The sequence below is a fragment of the Zeus faber genome (assembly GCF_960531495.2).
Source record: "Zeus faber genome assembly, chromosome: 13".
Classification (NCBI taxonomy): domain Eukaryota; kingdom Metazoa; phylum Chordata; class Actinopteri; order Zeiformes; family Zeidae; genus Zeus; species Zeus faber.
Window position 1 is genome coordinate 14,837,506 of NC_137198.1, and position 19,887 is coordinate 14,857,392.

A 19,887-nucleotide genomic window follows, 5' to 3' on the forward strand; every position below is an offset into this window, starting at 1 on the left:
CATCATCCAAAGTTATATAAGTCTGAGCGTCGTCTCTCAGAGGTCGTTCGCGTCCACGGACTTGCGGCCCCTATTACCCTGTCGTGTTTCGGCCACAATTTTCAATAAAACAATTATCTGACATGTGTTGTCAGGATTCTTCCAAAATAACCACGCCGCTCTATCTCGAACAGAAAAAACAACAACAAAAAAACCCACGTTTGATTGAAATATCTTCAACTGATCTAGCGTTTGAGATTGAAAAATTGGGAAATTCGGAATTGGTGTTGATATAAAATGATGTGATTTATGGAACCTCGGAAAACTGTAGTACGTACCTAACGTGACTAAACTGGACCAAGGGTCAAAGGGTCAAACATACACAGGACAAACGGGGGTCTTTACCCAGCGTAGTGTGACATCATCTGTGACTTCGACGACAAAAGATCTAGCATGTCAGATTTTTTTGTATTTTCCTGCCAAATCCTACGACACCTACCTTGACAAATAAGATGACAGAGTGCTCTCCGGTGCACATACCTCTATGCACAGTAAACAAAAAGCGAAGCGAAGCGGAGGGAACCGAGTCCGTCCGAGGGGCAAACTGAAACCAATTCACATTGAACGTCCGTTGCCGACACAGATTGCCCAAATGATCTAATCTACACTGGAACCGGTCCACAATTTCTTTTTCTTTCTGTTTATCTTTTTCGGGAAACAAGACCCGTAGCGCTTCTGTAGCCATGTTTGTTGACAATATCTTGACCCTTCCTCCCCCCTGGCGACCTATGAACTTGCCCCTCCTCCCAACGACCTATGAACTCACACAACGATGATTGGTTGGGGTCAGCCTTATCTGACCATCGCGAAAGACAAAAATCTTGTGTCGTCTGATCCCGACATAAAACGCACCATCATTTCGTATCGACAGTTTTCGTGGTTCTGTGAAACGCAGCAAGAGTTCCAATCTTCCGAATTTACGTTGAATGTGGCACCACAAAGCAACCGGGTCTTCACAGCGCAACTCTCAAAATGCGAACGAGCGCCCAGGGAACCGGACTTATATAACATCGGCTGATGATGTCACAAAGCCCCCCGCTCCTAAAACGAATCAAAGTGCGCCAACCTTCTTCAACTTCCGGTAAATTATCAACGGGTTTTCGTGGGGTTTTTAATCTCTGCTACAAATGTACATGACACGACGGACGTGGATAGAACCGCAAGGTGTCTGGAACACCCCGGGTCTAACGAGACCGCAACCATGTCCGTGGATTCAGCGATCGTTGTGTTCCAGACAATTTTTAAACCAAAAAATGCCAAGAAGATCAATAATAATAATAACAAAGCCAAATGCATTTAAGGAAATGGCGATTATGAATGTGGTTTGTGTGGTGGGCAGTAGCTCTTGGTCTTTGGTCATTTTATATTAGCAGGGCAATGACATTTTATTAAACTGCGCTTGCCTCCATCTATTCTCATCTCTTTTATCTTTTTTCAGAAAAAGTTCATTTGGCCAAGTACATTTTTATTTACGAGGATGACAAGGTCGATGCATTGTACTGCAATCAGGCACAGCATAAAAAAAAAGCGTAAAACTAAAATAAAAAAAGTACAAAATATACAGAATGTGCTCAGCGCTGGGGATAAATTGGGGTTAAAGGGCTTTATTCAATTAAAGGCATTCTTGTAATAGATTTGAAATCTTGCCCTAAAACCAAACATAAAGCAATTTATTCATTTAATGTATTTTCCCATTTATATATTCATCTTGAAGTCGCAGTGTTGTATGTATTTAGTCGCATTTTAGGAGAGAAGTTCTAGCTGATTCGCGTCTAGCTGATTGAAGTTCCAGTAAATTCCAATAGAGGGCGACCAAATATAGAAAATGTGCCATCAGTGAAGCCGGTCGAAGAGTGACTTCACATCTTTCACATCAAATCATGATTGAGTGTAAAATAAAATAAAAAATACCAAAACCTTAAGCCCAATTTCTTATTCTTTGTATGAGGCTCTTGTATTTTCTGCAAAATGTATCCCTTCAATTGATCCACCCTTCGGCTCTTTTTGTAATTTATTTCATGCTATCCTATTAACCACCCAGTTTATTTGGACTCCCAGTGTGCACTATTTACTCTTCCAGATCACTTTCAGCCATGTTTATATCATTTAGCTGTCCTGCACACTTTGTTTCTCTGATGTGATGAGTTATAGTTGCTTCTCCCAAGCCAACAATTAAACATGAATTAAAATGTTCATTAAGAATAAAGGCTACATCCTGACCTGTTCAGCGGCGCACACAGAGGCCTCAATCTAACACAGACAAGATGTCTATTCTGGATAAGACAGCAATCACCAAAATGTTTACTTTTGCGTTCTCGGACCCGAGGCTGCAGCCCCTTCCCGGCACGCCGATGGGAACGTGATGAAAGCGGAGGCTATTACGTGTCAGGATCATGACAGGATGTGGAGAGCTTTGTCTTGCCTCCCATTGGAGTCGCACGCAGAACCAGCTGAAGGATGTTTTCCATTCTGCGGCGTTCCATGCCGAGAGGAACCGTCGCAGGGAGGAAGGCCGTTCTTCTGAGCCACAGGTCAATCATCTGCGGCAAGCCGCCCAAGGACCACATCGGGCCAGGGGTAGGAACCAACGGACTTTGCATTGCTGGCTTTATGTTTAATTATGTTAAACAAGCAATTTTCACAGGTTAACTTCGATACTTCAAATACATTGCAAGTTGCAAACACAGCGTTTCTTATATTGTGTTATACCATGACATTACTCTCTGCAGATGGACATCCTAGACATCTATATATATATTTTTTTAATTCAGCGGATGTGATAGATAATTGAACAGTATATTAACAGTACATAAACATTTCAAAGGCTGGGGTTGAGTAAGAGCTCGGTACTGTACCCGTGAGGCAGCCCCTCACAACGCATATTCTGGGGAATTCAGGTCTGTTTTTTTTTGTTTTTTTCAAACCAGCAGAGTGCGAGGGATGTTTAATTTATTTCTTTTCAGTAAGTGTAGCCGAGTGGTGTGGGCTGTAAAAAAGAAAAACGAAAAAATCCTGTGATGGACCTGAAAAACAGTCCACAACAATTGAGCTGTCTGCTCTTTTTTTTTTTTTTTTTAGAGACGTGAAGTTAAATTTTTTATACAATCATGACTCTAGTGAAGGAATTCCAAGGAGTGCCAAGGAACATAGGAAATGTGTGGGGTAAAAATAGGGACTGCTGTGATATGATCTTATCTGAGTTCAAAATCAGCATCCTCTATAGGACAGCATTCTTCTTGCCCTGTCCATTTGATTAAATTAGAAGATTGGTCGTTTTTTGTGTTTTTTTGTATCTTTCTGTTTGTGTGCGTGTGTGTGTGTGTGTGTGTGTGTGTGTGTCTGTGTGTGTGTATGTGTGTGTGTGTCTGTGTGTGTGTGTGTGTGTGTGTGTGTGTGTGTGTGTGTGTGTGTGCCTGTCTACATGTATCACTGTATGTGTGTGTGTGTGTGTGCGTGTGTGTGTGTGTGTGTGTGTGTCCTTGGGAATGTTAATTTCATGTTTTAATGCGCCTTGAAGGTCATAATGCTTCGGCGCCTTGGTCAAAAAGTAATCTCTCCTCGCAAACTGAACGTCCTTGTTGCCTCTCTTCCAGCAATCCCTCTTCACCATCCTTGTGTTTGCTGCGACGCTCCTGGCCCCGGCGGGATGGATCCTGTACCACCTACCAGTCTACCGCCAAAGATCACACCCGCAAACTCGGGCATGACTTCTGGATGAATGCCATTGCCATTGCCATGCAATTTTAATGTCTGCTTTCTTTAAACATGTAAATGATTACAAGAGAAAGTACAAGTGTGGTTAACAAAACATCGGTATGAGATGATGGTGTTTGATGAAACAGATTCCCCAATACACAGAAAACTCATTCTCTGAATATTGGAAATACTGTGTTGTTGTGTTATCCTTTCCATCCCCGCCACAAGAAAGAACATATAAACTTGGTAGGCTGTGGACTTAAGTGATTTGGGAAATGTTTTGGGAACAACTAATGTGCCTTTCAACACATTAAGATAATTATGATAGCAGGCATAAATCTGGGAGGCCCCAGACCCAAGGGACAGGATGTGGTTTATCAGATGTGGTCGGAAATACATAAGTAGTTTTTGGAAAGAAAAACATGCTCTGATGAGAAAGGATCCCGGATGTCCCTCTCTTTGTATTTAGATGATAATATGATCATCAAAATATGATGATCATATTATTATTATTATTATTATTATTATTATTATTATTATTATTATTATAATAATTTAATAATAATAATAATAATACCCAGGTTAGTCAGCATTACTACTTAAACAAGTTATAATTTTCCAAGTTTGCATTGAACGCAGCATCGGCTCCTGCTGTCTGTCATCTTGAACTAGCATGAATCCTGCGCGAAGCACACAAACATACAAATGGAATCTGAGTACTGCACCGAGTACCTCACCAGGTACGTACCTCCAGAACCTGCACATATAATAAATTGGATGATGATGTCACAAAGCGCCCTGCTCCACAAACTAATCACGGTACGCCAACGTTCTGCAACTTCCGGTAAATTGCAGTGGTTTTTCACAAATTCCTGCTACAAATGTAGATCAATGTGGATCAAACTTTCACCACATGATGTCTGAAACGCCCCGGTTCCAATGAGCCCTCAACCATGTCCGTGGGCCGTGCACCAGACACTTTTAGCCCAAAAAATAATAATAAAAATCCGAAGAACTTTTACAGTTCAACATGACATATAACCAAATTAATTGTCTGTAATTGAATACAATCTTATCATATAATAGCAAGAAATCTGGCTTTGACAATGAAATATAATGTTTATAGTAGACTACCATTACTTCGGAATTTTACTTACTAAGGACTTATATACATTTATGTAACTGCCTTTGTAGATGTACTTTTCCATGTTATTCCCTTCCCTGTCACCACTCTTAAATTCCTCCTCCTTTTTCAAACAAAGCCGTGTGCATTTAGCAGCAGGCAGCTGAATGTAGATCCAATGCCTGCGTTTGCCTGTAAAACAGGACTTGTCATTGTCATAACTCACCGTGGTGCATGTGGGAATAGAGCTGTACTCTCAGAGGCTGATATATGACGTCTCAGCGTCGGTGATCCAGACTGTGATATGCGTTGTGGACGGCTGTGTAGCGGTGATCCACTGTGCTCTTCTCTCTGCTCGGACAGTTAATAAACTGCTTGTACTTTTGGGGTTTGTGTTTTATATTCCCTTGTGTGCCGTGCTGCACGATGATGACGCAGTGACGGACATGTGACTGTTTGGTGCTGTGTCGGGCAGTGATGACAGAGTGATGCGGTCACAATTCTCTGTGACTAATTACAGTTTTTCAGGTTCTGGTGACACGCAGCATGACTACCAACACGAGTTACAATTTTCCCAGGAATGCATCATCTGCTCCTAGAGACAGTCACAACTGGCTTGAACGCAATGAAATAAGGAGGCATCGGGTTAGATGTGGACAGAATGCATTTATTTACAAAAAAGGCAATAGAGGTAAAATATCAAACGAAAAGCTAGTAGTTGCGTCAGGCCGTCTAGACCCAGCGCAAATCCTACGCGCAGCAACCTCTACAGACTGATGGAGTCTACACCGCGCAGCTCGCAGCATGCGAAAGCTCCCCCAGCGCCACAATCTGCACATATATAACCAATTGGATAATGATGTCACAAAGACCCCGCTCCACCACCCTAGCCAGAAGTTGCAGAACGTCCGTGTATTGGCGAGACGTGAACGTTCTGCAACTTACGGTGGTTTTGCAACGGTTTTTCCCTAATTCTGCTTCAAATATAGATCCATGTGGATCAAAATTGGACCACAAAAGACGCCAACGAGACCTCAACCATGTCCGTGGGTTCGGTGGTTGGCTTGCACCAGACACCGAAAAAAGCCAGAAAAAATGCCAAGGAGAAAAACAATAATAAAAATCCAAATTAAAACAATAGGGTTCCAATAGGGTAATAGGGTAATACTAAAGAAAGGCAAACAAGTAAAATGAATTAAATGAAAATAAATAAATATACAGTTTTACGGTTTTGGGTGATCAATTAAGACAGAATCATTGAAGAATTTGTATGGATCTGTTAGGATTAGATGATCAAACCTGCAATGAGTATGAAGTAAAAATGAGGTAGAATAATAAAAACATTTAAATCATAAAAAAAAAAAATCAAGTTGAAACAGAATAGGATATGATAGGAATATACAGGTACAATAAAATATACAAAATAACATTAAAAGAGAAATCAATTCAAACAGCTCGAATGAAGATTATCCTTTCGAATCTGAACACTGTTTATATTTTACATGATTGAAGATTATTATGGTTTTGGCATTACCTTCTGCTTGACCCCAAGCACCAGTAATTAAATCCTTGATTGGAATTAAAAGAAAAGGTTTTCAACTACAGTGCCACTATCTTAAAAACACCGAAAGACACTATCACAAAGAATAATAGAAATAACAAAATAATGAGACACAATCGAAAGGGCTTGGCCCTGACGCCATTAGATTCATGTATGTTATTATTATTATTATTATTGTTGTTATTATTATGTTGCTGTGACAACCATCTGTACATCACCCCTCACAGTAAAGGCAACACAGTGAAAACACCTGAAAACAAAAGGCTTCCATCTCGTTTGTTTGCCCCCTCCGCTCCGCCTCCCATCACCTTACATCGGAACCGTGTCGCTCAAAGTAATTTCTTGAATGACAATTTACCGAAGCCGGATCAGTCCATTCGGAAAGGTGCGCGTCTGCGGTCCTGCGCCAAGGCTTCTCCTATTCGGCACAGGCTCGGATTAAACCCCCGCCCGCCGCCCCGCCGCCCCGCCACCCCACCCCGATTTATTACACCGGGACACACACGGACCTCGAGGCTTTTGGACTGCGCTGAAAGGAAAAGCGATGGCGACGGTGACGGTGAAAATGAGCGAACAACCTGAATGAATTCCGCGCGGTGAGTGCTACGGTCAGCCCCGAGCCTGTGTGTGCGGGAGTCGGAGGGTGGTGGTGGTGGTGGTGGGGAAGGGGTGGGTGGTGGGGAGGGGGGGGGGAGCATTCACTTTTTCACGACTGAGGCGAACGCAACAACGCCGGAGAGCAAGAAAGAAGAAGAAGAAGAACAACAACAATAACAACCACAACAACAACAACAACAACAACAAAAAAAACAAAAAAAAACAACAAAAACAATTGATTGTGTGGGGTCCTTCAAGTTCCTACGAAATGTCTACAAAGGCAGAGCAGTGTAAGTACGACTGGGTGTTTTGATTTTGATTTTTAATTCTATTTATCTTTTCCCCTTTCCCCCCTGCATGCCTTCAAAATGTTGAATTGTGGTGATACGGGGGAGCTGTCCTCGGTGCTGAAGCGCGGTTGCCAGGGCAGGTTGCAACACGTCCCCCCCCCTTCACTGCGGAGGATGCTGGGGGGGGGGGGGGGAACGCTCCGCTCCTCCCAGGCAACACACTGAGAACATGGACATGGACACCACACGGGCTTGTCAATTTTATTTTCGCGAGGGAGAGATTAGTGAGGGGGGAGGAAGGAAGAAGAAGAAAAAAAAAAAAAAACCTCCAACCAAACGGTGTGTTTTAGTCTCAAGGTCGACTTGGCATATTATTCACTGTGCAATATGGTGGCATTAGATTGATCAATAATCACAGCGCTCACACATCCTGTGCTTGAGCCCCCGTGAATAAATATTAAGATGACCAGGTGGACTGCACCCACTGCAGGCTACAGCTTATTGCGATGGAGAAAATGCTGATATAATACGTTTTTTTTATTCAATGATATCCCGACAGGAAATTGTATAGTCACTGTTTAGTGTTCAAATTTGGATGTTCAGTATAAATTGATCAAAAGTTGTTAGTCGATGGCGTTATTATTAATGAATCAGCATCAAGATAAAAAAAATAAATTCAAAAGGTGGACCTGGAGCAGGTGAACAGCACCTGCTCCAAGTTGTAGTCTATTATGATGAAGAAAATGTTGAGTTATATGTATCTTTATAAACTATGATAGCTCAACAATACATTTGTATATAGTTCAAATGTTTGTTTTCATCATAAATTAATAAAAGGTTGGTAGTTCAATGGAGTTATTATTTAATAATCAACATAGAGATTTAAAAAAAAGAAATCCAAAAAGTGGGTAAATAATAGGTGAGCACTTGTACAGCACCTGCTCCAGGTTGTAGTCTATTATGATTGAGAAAATGTTGAGTTATATGCATCTTTATCAACTATGATAGCTCAATAATTCATTTATATATAGTTAAGATGTTTATTTTCATTATAAATTAATGGGAAGTTGGTCATCAATGGAGCTAATGATTTCCAATCAACATCAAGACTTTAAATATTGGGTGTTTACTTTATTGTACCGCACTAACAAATATACAAAGAAACAATATACCATAGCCATAAACAGACCACACACGCATAGAAACACACACACACACACACACACACACACACACACACACACACACACACACACACACACACACACACACACCTGGGAGCTGACCTGGCAGCCACAGTCTTGTACCCAACCACTGGGAACCACCATTGGACTCGTAAAAAGCAAATCCCTTGCAATTGTTAGGAGGACAGAAAATTCTCGCGTCCTCATGTTCCCCATGTCCTGTGCAGATATTTCTAAATTCTGCTGGGATTTGAACCGGAACCCCTTTTGGTGCTTCTCTAACCATGAGGTTATTTCTGCCTCTTGGGCTTATCGTGACCCAGCTCCTACTCACAAAGGTCACCTGGTGTAAGCAAGAGAGACAGGGTGCCATGGGAACAGAGACCATTTGTTTAACTTGATAATTGGTGCATCCATGTTACATGGGAACCTCTGCTCTGCAGCTCTGCTCTGATGCAGTAGTTATCAGTAAGACCAATACAAAATGGCAGCTGTTGTTTTATCTACCTTTTTAGCTTGTGTAAATAGGTTTCAGATTTTTGGCTAAAAATATGCTCTTTGTTATGATCCGACCTCCGGCAGTTGATTTGCTTTTGACTCTATCCTTTGTTTTGTCCAGTTGCTTCTAAGATACGATACTTGCAAGAGTATCACAACCGTGTGCAACACAATATTTACCCTGTGCCCTCTGGAACAGACATTGCAAACACACTGAAATACTTTTCCCAAACCCTACTCAGGTAAGTACCCTGGGCTGGAGCCAACAGGTGAAGTACAGGACTATGTTTTGCATTTAGTTTCCATTATATCAACATGAGCTGCACTATAGGTTGTTTCATAGACCGTTTTCCTTCTACGGAGGGGTTGGCGCACACCAAACTAGGGTCGAAATTGACTCTATATCGAAAGGAAATAGAGGAGGCTACAACTTTTGAGTGAAAACATTGGCCAGCTCCATCGTCTGTCTCGGGAGCACCGTCCTGAATTAGGACAGTGTACGCTGCTGTGTTTTGCATAATAGAAAACGCAGGAGACCATTCAAATAGCGCAGACACTGAAGCAGATATCCTAATAGACTGAATTACTGTGTTGTTTTAGAGAACCAGTAGAGATAGATGAGCCAGTAATGTTTATTGATTCAGTGGTCGGCTGCTAGATGAACATTTCCCTGGGGCGCCCCGTTGTGTCCTTCCCCGTGGGGCCAGTGGAGGCCAGCCCTTCTGGCTCTGTGGTTGCAGGGTCAGCCCGCTCCCGTGGGTGCCGTGGAAGCCGGAGGAGGAAACAGCTTGTTATTTTGTCCTCCACCACAGGTCAAGTAAGGCAGCCATTTTGGACACCACCAATTTGGTTATGTGTGTCATTTCCTTGCTTCTGTCTGAAGCTTCTCCCAAAATTAACCTTCTGGTCATCATACTATGATTTTCGGGGTAACAGTAAAGATTCCTTACTTTTTATAATACTATAAGCACATTATGGGACAATCTATATGGGTTTGGCACCCGGCTTCAATTTGACAGTTTTTCCTTCAGGCCAATAAAGATGAGAAGAATCCGTAGAATCCCTCTCACAGAGTCGCTTTGATATTCCACGCCTTGCACCAGCACTGGAAAGGCTCTGTCTCGTGCGTCCATGGCAGAGATAGAGACAGCGGATGTCACTGTCACAGCCTCTGTTGTGGCAGCATGTTCAACTTAGCACACTATCTTGTCTCTGAGCGCCAGTGTCACCAAAGTGAGAATCACAGTGCACGCTTGACACTTGTCCCCCCCCCCCCGAAATACATAAAATAGTCTGCAAAGAGAGTCTTGGATGGTGCAGGCCACTGCTATTAATTGTTGCCTCAGGTGAACAAGGAAACAAAGCTCGATTCAAATGTATTGCATGAGTGAAGCGAGGAAAGAAAAGAAGCGGAGGAGACATATGTCGGGATCCCTTAAATTAAAAGTCCCTCAAAGACAGAAGATGGAACGGCCAAATGAATATTTGATTTGCATAGCGGCGGTTAGCCCAAAGGAAGAGATGCAACTATTTACTGCTATCTCATGAACCAGAAGCTGAGCTCCGCGCCATTATATTTGTAGGCAGGCAGATCCTGTATTGTAAGCGACAGACTCAGCCTCTAAAAAGTTGCTCACGAGTCAAGTTGCCAAACTCTCGACGCCAGAGAGTCTTAAATTCAGTTGCGCCGACTCATTAAAATTACTTGCACAAATAGCATCGAGTTTTTAGTGGGCTCATGGTTTAGTATAAAAACAAATACAGATTAGTACTTATTGCATAGTGTCTATTATTTTCTATTTGTATAGAGTTAAATGACAGGGCAGTTTTTGATAGCCAATGTGTGTTGTGTTTGTATCAGTGCATTTCTACATGTGTTTTATGTGTAGCGTGTGTTTTGTGTTGTTTGTGTGTATGCTTGTATATGTTATTACGTGCATTGTGTATTCAATGTGTCAGAATGTCTGCGTGTATGGGTGTGTCTGTGTTTATGTCAATGTTCATTGTCCGATCTGATACTGTTTGCTAAAATGAGAAATGGCCAGTGAAAAAAGTCATACTCTGTGAGGTAAAGTCTGTTGTTTCACAATACTCTATATTGAGTTTCGATAAGATACTGTAACAAATACACAGTTGAATGTATAATCCACATTCCTAAAATCCTACAGACTATTACTTTGAGGGGATCAGTCAAAGTTGCCTGACCTTAATTCTACTGTTGAAACTGTTAAATGTTGTAGGCTTCGTGTTATGTCTCTAATGTTATGATATCAAGTCTTAGTGCTATATGGTATATCTTAACAGAAATCCCCTTATTCACTGGCCTTGTTCCTGATACAATTTACTCGAACGTTACTTTTGTGAATGACCTTTGAGAAAACAACACATCAGCATTTATATAGTCTGGGCACTCGTGATAAATCCCAGTCATTTGCCTGATAGAACAGCTTAGCTCTGATAATGTGCAGCAAAAGAGCAATGCTCTCTGCCCCCTCCCTTCACCCCCTTCCCCTCCCCCCTAGACGCCTCACTCTTAACCCAACTAGTCCTTTCTTTTTTCTCCTCCAAAAATGGAATATGTCCACCACCTTCCCCAGGGGACAGCAAACACAAATGTCCATCCCCATTAGCTCACAAACATATTGCTACCAGTCATCCCCTCCCCTCGATACAACCTATTCCTTTGTCATTATAGTTTCTCCCCTACCGTAGATTAGTTGTTACATTTATTTTAGAGACCTGAATCCATATGCCTGTTGGATCTCATTATTTTTCCTAATGATACTGATACAGTATCATAAGTATGCATACGGACATTTTTTCTCTGGTGCAATAAACATGTGCTGTGACCTAGGAGCACTTGATCTAACCTCACACACATGTTTATTACTGGCTGAAGCATGTTTCAAAAGTGTCACCTCTGTATTATCCCAAACCAATTTGGTGTCACTCCCATCCTTGACAGCCCCACCAAAGACAAAGAAATTGAGTTAAAAAAAACGACCGCCCATTTGGCCTCTTTGCACGGTAGCCACTGACCTCTCTGATTGGACGACGGCAGCCACTTTGGGGCAGTCATCTGTGCTGCCCCTTTTTTTCGGAAAAGTATGGGGTTGCCACTGAAAACATGCCATTTTTTATATTTTTGCTCCTTGTCACCAGATACGCATGAGATGCAGTGATCATCGCAGTTTGTGCTCATGTTTTTTTGTTTTTGAAAGTGCAAAGATAGACGAAACATGAACTTTGAATACGAGTCACACTGAACAGATAAAGCAGGGAAAATTTGCCCGTGCCTTCAGTGGTGTAACGGAATAGTGAGACACTGCATCCTATGTGGGGTCTATCTGGGTTTGTTTTTTTCTATTTACGCTGTCTCTGTAGTGCCATTTCAATGTAATGTGCTGTTTCTTTGTGTCTTTGTTGTCTCTTTTTTTCCCTTGTCCCACCCCTACCCTCCCTCCCCTCCCCTCCCACCCCTGGAGCAGCATTCTGTCCCGCACAGGCAGGAAGGAGAACCAGGAAGCTTCCAATTTGGCCGTGCCCATGACCATGTGTCTTTTTCCTGTGCCATTCCCACTCACCCCATCTCTAAGACCACAAGTCAGTTCCATCAACCCTACAGTTACTCGCTCCCTCCTTTACAGCGTTCTGCGCGATGCCCCATCAGACCGCGGGGGGCAGGGGCAGCAGAGTCGGGACGCTCAGCTCTCAGAGTACCCCTCTCTGGACTATCAGGGGCTCTATGTGACCCTCGTGACCCTGCTTGACCTGGTGCCCCTGCTGCAGCACGGTCAGCATGGTGAGTCAAGGCCCAGTGCACCACTGTTTGTCATCATCATCCCCGAGCCGTCTGGCCTGCATGAAGCCACTGCTGCTTTTTTGGCCTCTTTGTATCGGGAAGAGCGGAGCCCTGCTGAGGATCGTGAGAGATGCATGGGGTGAATGGGAGCACGCTGGATCCCGTCAACTCAATTTGCTAATAACTGATTGGAGATATCAGATATGGGCCTGTTCCACCATGTATCATACTTGAGTGCATGTTTGTTATGTAAAGTGGGAAAAATGTTTTTTATTTATTTTTTATCTTATTATGTTGTGATGTGCAAACATGTTAGTTGACTGTAAGAGGCACACAATCCGATGTAGCTGACTGTTACTATGGAATGCCATTTAACACATTCAGAATCCATCTTGGGGAAGTCATGTTGAAAATGTTTTCTTTGTGCCCTAGGGTACTACACGGTCAATGCTCTTGTTTGTCATTAATATTTTACCACTGTTAAAAAGCTAAAAAGCATGGGAACCCATTTCCTTGACCAGAATGTTTTACCTTTTTCTGAGGGCAAACTTTATTTTGATGGCTTTTGGAAAAACTCTCTTGTCCTTTACATTTTATGGGTGCTATATATATATATATATATATATATATATATATATATATATATATATATATTTATTTATTTATCTAGATATTTTCCGCTGATATAAAATCCATGTATAATGTATAAATCCAAGCAATTTTGATTATTTTTATTATGATTATTACTTGATTATTTTCATACTGTATTTGTAGACAGTACAGTATGTACATTTAGACGTTACGTTTTATGTATGTGCGGTTTATTGAATGAGTGTCTGTGTACCTCTCTTTGTCTTTTTTGCCTTTCCTCTTTTTCATCAGATCTTGGACAGTCCATATTTTACACTACAACTTGCCTCCTGCCCTTTCTCAGTGATGATATACTCAGCACTTTGCCCTATACTATGGTCTCCACTTTAGCCACATTTCCCCCTTTCCTCCACAAAGACATCATTGAGTACCTGAGCACCTCTTTTCTTCCAATGGCTATATGTGAGTATAACATATTGCACTGAAAAACTGAAACCTACGTTGCAAACGCTTACATGCTTTGAGTCGGTTGAGGCGATGGTGCCCTCCACCCACACTCCCATCCCCACACACACATGCACGTGCATGTGCACACACAGCACTGCTCCTACCTTCTGCTATTACCAAGACCACTCTCCACTCAGAGTGTCAGTATTATTTTGAGTGGTTATGATATCTTTTCTTTCCCTCTGCTTGTCTATAGTGGGTTCAACTCGAAGGGAGGGGGGCGTCCCCGCGTATGTCAATCTCTCTGCCTCCTCTATGCTCATGATTGCAATGCAGTACACCACAAACCCAGGTAAATCATCGCTTAGCCACCAAAAGTGTTGCTTTGGAAACACGGCAAGATACAGTGGGTGAGTGTTGGATGCCTTTCCCCTGAAATTGGTCTCTTCTTTTCTTCCAGTATATCATTGTCAGTTGTTGGAGTGTCTCATGAAACACAAACAGGAGGTGTGGAAGGTAAGGGTTGTGTGTGTAAAGCACAATTGAAGAGTTTGGATAACCCCAAATTTAAAGTGGAAATCCATAAGTTTGTCTATGTTGGGTGGATCACACTGCAAGCCCCAGAATTCCATTCAAAATTGCAATTTCTTTTTCAACATCCCTCAATCTTCTTCTGGTGGATTCATTTGTTTTTCTTGGTCACTTAAGGTGGTGCGGATATTCTGTCAGGTTGCTGTTCTTTTTTGCAAATGTTCATCAATATCGAGAATTTACTGAGCACAACCAGCTATGCTGCTTCATAAAAGTCACCACGGTTCACCTTCACTTCTTGCCTCCGCCCAATCTTTGCATTCTTGCCGGGAAAGCCACCAATCATGGAGTAGCATATAGATGTGCACATGCATGAATGATTTAAGGGCTTTTTCTTTTAAATAAAGTGGAATTTTTTAACAAATAATCGTACGGATTTGCACTTTAAAGTAATAGCTGCCACGACAAATAGACCTTTGGTGAGACAATTGAAAACGGCTGTATATCATTTGAGACACCAGCTTTATGAAGCTCTTTAACATCATAACATTAGTGTACCTTTAAAGCGTAAGTTGAAGTCTCTGGTTACTCTCTGGTGTGTAGGACCTGCTATACGTCATCTCATATGGACCATCCCAAGTGAAGCCTCCAGCCGTGCAGATGCTGTTTCATTACTGGCCCAACCTCAAGCCTCCGGGAGCGATAAGTGAATACAGAGGACTGCAGTACACAGGTCTGATTTGCGCTGAGCTGTCCATCTGAGAGAGGTTGCGCAGAGTTGAAGATGTCCTGTATCTCTCTGAATAGCCTCTGCTCTCCACCAAACCAACACTTTCTCTCCCTTTCCCTTACAGCATGGAACCCCATCCACTGTCAACACATAGAATGTCACAATGCCATCAATAAACCCGCTGTCAAGGTGACAACCTAAACCAAAATAATAATCAAAAAATAATTCAGCAGACTACTGGTGATTTATTTGTTGCAACTCCTAAAATAATCTCCCCAGTTTTATCAACCCTGGGAAGTTAATTTAACAGTGAATCCAGTATTGACTGGGGACTCCAGAGAACCTCTTAGGGGAATGCACATGGAACGTGCCAGATTGATACGATGAGTTTGAGCATGTCTGCGCCTCTGTGTTTATTTTTGTGAGCACCACAGTGAATAAATCAGGGGAAGCCCTGGTGGCTGTGTAATGATATCATTCACTCTGCAACTCAAGGCTTGCCTCTACTTTTCTGCTCGGCCGCCTTTGCCCCGCGCTACCCGCGCAGCCTGTCTTAGCTCAAGTGCGCTGAAAACGGGCAAATAAAGTAGAAACAAGGGCATGGGGCACGGGGGCTGGCTTTCAATTACCAGGAGCAGGGAGGGGGTCGAGGGGAAAGGGGGGGCTTAATTGGATGCAGTGACCCCACGCAGCCCTTGATGATAGGGCGGCATCAAGCAAGAACAGTAAATTACAGAGCACCATCTGAACACCAAGGCCGTACACACAGTGGTTTAGTACAGGTCCCTACACAGATCAGGAGATGGCCAAAAACAGCTTATGTGTGCAGCCATCCAAACTTAGGCAAGAGAGCTAACAGGTAGAGGGGTCACATGGATTTCTCATTAAAACCCATGAATATCGTCCCTGGTGAATATCACAGCACTTCTTGTAGACAACCAGCTATTCATAAATAGTCACAATAACATGTGTGTGATTTTTTTTTTTTTTAGGACATTTTTTAAGTACTCTATCAGAGGGTTGTATTTTTTTTGCAGATGTGCATAGACCCGACTCTCTCTGTTGCCCTGGGAGACAAGCCCCCGCCCCTTTACATCTGCGAGGAGTGCAGTCAGAGGATCGCAGGGTAAGCTCTCATTTCGTCCCCATCCCACATTCCCTTCACACGCCCCCTCCTTTCGACGAGATGCCAATCCAAATGTGCGTCGCACCGCCGCTCGCCTCATTATTCTTTTCTTTTCACCCACGGGAGACACCATCGCCATGGTTACATAATTCCCTCGCTCGGTTAATGAGATCATCATCACAAAACAACAACAGGCACTTGTTTCCCTTTGCTGTCGTGCTTATTACGCCTTAATTGCTTGGCTCTGCTGTTGGCCATTTCTTATGATGGAGAGTCATTCGGTAACCCATATTGCCACGAGTTCCTCAAATCTGTGTCATCTTGCCACTGGTTGTTGCGATCTGTGTGTTGTGTGTGTATATGTGTGTGTGTGTGTGTGTGCGTGCGTGCGCACGTGTGCGTGTCGTTACAGTAACTGGTAGTGTGTGCAGGCTCTGAGGTGGTGTTTGCCAACAAATCCCATCCTATTTCAATATTTCTCTGACCTTTGCAGGGACCATGCGGAATGGCTTGTTGACGTGCTCTTGCCCCAAGGTGAACGCTTGCAAAAAAATAAGTATTTGATATGCAATGTTTATCTCTCTCATCCTGCCCTCCTTCCTAAACGCAGAGGAGGCCTGCACAGTTAATATAATAATATATATATATATATATATATATATATATATATATATATATATATATATATATATATATATATATATATACACACACACACACACACACACACACACACACATTATATATATATAATGTAAAATGTAGTTCATAGCACAAAGAAGGAGAGACAGGGTTTGTTTTTATGCCTGTAATGCTGAACATTCCTGTTAATTCATCTTTACAGCTGAGATATCTGCAATATGTCAAAAGAAGGTAAGATCTTCATGTTGTAGAGTGCAAATTATTGCTCTTGTTATTAATTTCTGCCTTTTGGTCTGCACATATTTTGTGATCCATTTACTAACTTTAAAGGGACTGTGTCTCAGTCCGCAGTCTAAGTGTCATTGCAGCAAATTCCCCACGGACCAGTTGATGGCTTCATGTATTACTGTCTTGTTTTGATCCTGGGCCTTGAACCAGAACATTGAAAGTCATATGAACATCACCACACTTTCAGAATAATGACATGCTACAGCATGCTACAACTGCGGTAAATGACTCATGTTTTTTTTCCCTCCTAAACTTGTTGCATATCACACAGATCCTAATTTGAATCAGCAAATTAATAGGCTCAACTAATCTAAGTTTCACCGAGCTGCATTATGTCTGTATTTTTTTTTTTGTGTGTGTGATTAATCCATCATGCACGATGAGGCCGTTATTTTACAACCTTTTGTAATTTTTTCTCAATTTGAAAGTCCATTCACTGAAGTGCTTCTGAGAGGGCAGAGTCATTTCTAATAGGAGCGGCGAGGCGTGATGTTTGCTCCGGAGCGCATTGTCCGGCGACGTAAGTGCTCCCCGCTGGTTTCCACGGAGACGCGGGGAGAGCTCGTGATCTCAGGTGCTCCTGTCAAGCCACGCCGCTGCCCCGCTGTTGTCATGGCAAATAGCTGTCCCGCGTCCCAGTTTAGCCACAGTTATAATCCAGCGTGCTTTGTCCAGAAAATGCAAACTCCCAACATTACGAACCGAAGCGCTGCCACGCGTGTCAGAGAGGAAATATATGTATATACTGTATAATGTATCACGACAGGGAGACAGGTCACCTCAGGATACTTCAAAACTCAGGGTGAAACGAAGTGTAAACACATCATGAGTGTTTTTTTTTTGTGTGTAACAGAGGGGTTTGAGAGTGGGTAAAGGAGTGGATTCTGTCAGGGGAAAGATTGTTAATTTGATAGACAGAAATCCATCCCTCTAATGGCCAAAGATTAGTGGCAGATCAGATTAGGTCAGGCCCCCCCCACCACCCTTTTTATTTTTAGAAACCCGAGACACTGCGGACACACACAAAGGAGCACTCTATCTCCGGTGACATTGATTAATAAACATTTCTAAGCAAACACTCCTGATAAAGGCACAGGAGGAGGTACTGAGGAGGAGGCTGGGTAATGAGGAATGGGTGCCAGGAAATATATCTATTTTAAGATTGTCATGCAATAACTGTCATATTATGATTTGCAGACTCATTTCATTAGGCTTTCTGCTCTCTGGAAAACAATAAAAATGAGCTGTTCTTTGCTTATGCCACCTCTACCGCTCTACCCACACGTGACACGTGGTTCTGCTTTTTAAATGCACACACACACACACACGCACACACGCACGCACGCACGCAGGCACACAGACACGCAAACAGACACACACTCACCCACTCTCCCATTCCCTCGCCCTCCTCTTTTCTTGTCTCGGTAGAACTGTAGCTCGCATGTTCGGCGGGCGGTTGTCACCTGCTTCTCAGCTGGCTGCTGCGGGCGCCATGGCAACCGGCCGGTCCGCTACTGCAAGCGTTGCCATGTCAACCACCACAGCAGCGAGGTGGGGGCTGCAGCAGAGACCCATCTGTACCAAACCTCGCCGCCTCCCATCAACACTCGCGAGTGCGGCGCCGAGGAGCTGGTGTGCACGGTGGAGGCGGTGATAAGGTACAACGCGTGGTTTCACAAGCACTGAGGGCACAGGGAGGCTGGTAGTAGAGGGGTTTATATCGGGACATGTATAAGTCAGTCATTCCAAGGTATATTGTACCTCTCTCTCCCTCTCCAGTCTCTGTTCTCACGTCTTTCCCCATTTTCCCTTCCTCCCATTTCCCCTCTTCCGGCTTCTACGATCGTCGTACCCCTCAAATCCCTTTTAAAATATCATCCCTCGTAAACGCACCTGTCCAGCCTCCTGAAAGAGGCGGAGATCCACGCCGAGCAGCGTGAGTTTGAGCTGAACAGGCGTCGTCAGATGGGCCTGTCCGCCTCGCACCACTCTCTGGACAACATCGACTTTGACAACAAGGAGGACGACCAGCACGACCAGCGCCTCCTCAGCCAGTTTGGCATCTGGTTCCTGGTGCGTTTTCTCTTCAGGGTGGCTGGTGCGTCTGTCTTTTATCACTCCTCCAAATGCTGCTTGACTGAGAGGTTTTCTTCCCTCCCTGCCCCAATGCCCCAACGCCCCCACCCTCCCCCACCCACCCTTCACCTCCCCGTATCTGTCCATCGCCCGCAGGTAAGTCTGTGTACTCCCAACGAGAACACGCCCACGGAGAGCCTGGCCCGACTGGTCAGCATGGTGTTCCAGTGGTTCCACTCCACCGCCTACATGATGGATGACGAGGTGGGCAGCCTGGTGGAGAAGCTCAAACCTCAGTTCGTCACCAAGTGGCTGAAGACCGTGTGCGACGTGCGCTTCGATGTCATGGTCATGTGCCTGCTGCCCAAACCTGTGGAATTTGCCAGGGTAAGATTTCCTCGAGCTGGCTCAGCATGAGCGGTTTTGGGGATTTCACAGTGGTGCTCGGTGTGGAGGTTTGGCGGACGAAGCCTTTGGAGGCTGAGGATAATAATATTGGACTTAGAACCGTGCAAGCAAATCAACCAGCAAATCATTGGGAATTTTTTTATCTTCACATTTTGGATTATAGCCAAATAGAAAAACACAATTGAAAATAAGGGAGAAGAACAGCTAAATGCAATAAAAAAAAAAGAAACATTATTTCAGGGAATTCTTTTTTTAAAT

The 19,887-nt window shown here is 43.3% G+C and overlaps 1 protein-coding gene across 1 annotated transcript in view; it reads left to right on the plus strand.

The window, feature by feature from the left end:
- Positions 1 to 7,284: 7,284 nt before the first annotated feature.
- unc79 (unc-79 homolog, NALCN channel complex subunit) overlaps positions 7,285 to 19,887 on the plus strand; it is a gene marked incomplete at both ends in the record, with an annotated part of 33,985 nt that continues 21,382 nt past the window's right edge. Inside the window, 14 exons of the mRNA XM_080012889.1 lie at positions 7,285 to 7,306; positions 9,110 to 9,230; positions 12,477 to 12,790; positions 13,673 to 13,843; positions 14,085 to 14,180; positions 14,289 to 14,344; positions 14,963 to 15,092; positions 15,214 to 15,278; positions 16,127 to 16,215; positions 16,709 to 16,749; positions 17,060 to 17,088; positions 18,574 to 18,803; positions 19,047 to 19,218; positions 19,378 to 19,608. Coding sequence (XP_079869015.1) covers positions 7,285 to 7,306; positions 9,110 to 9,230; positions 12,477 to 12,790; positions 13,673 to 13,843; positions 14,085 to 14,180; positions 14,289 to 14,344; positions 14,963 to 15,092; positions 15,214 to 15,278; positions 16,127 to 16,215; positions 16,709 to 16,749; positions 17,060 to 17,088; positions 18,574 to 18,803; positions 19,047 to 19,218; positions 19,378 to 19,608 — 1,767 coding nt within the window. The remainder of the gene's footprint in view (positions 7,307 to 9,109; positions 9,231 to 12,476; positions 12,791 to 13,672; positions 13,844 to 14,084; positions 14,181 to 14,288; positions 14,345 to 14,962; positions 15,093 to 15,213; positions 15,279 to 16,126; positions 16,216 to 16,708; positions 16,750 to 17,059; positions 17,089 to 18,573; positions 18,804 to 19,046; positions 19,219 to 19,377; positions 19,609 to 19,887) is intronic.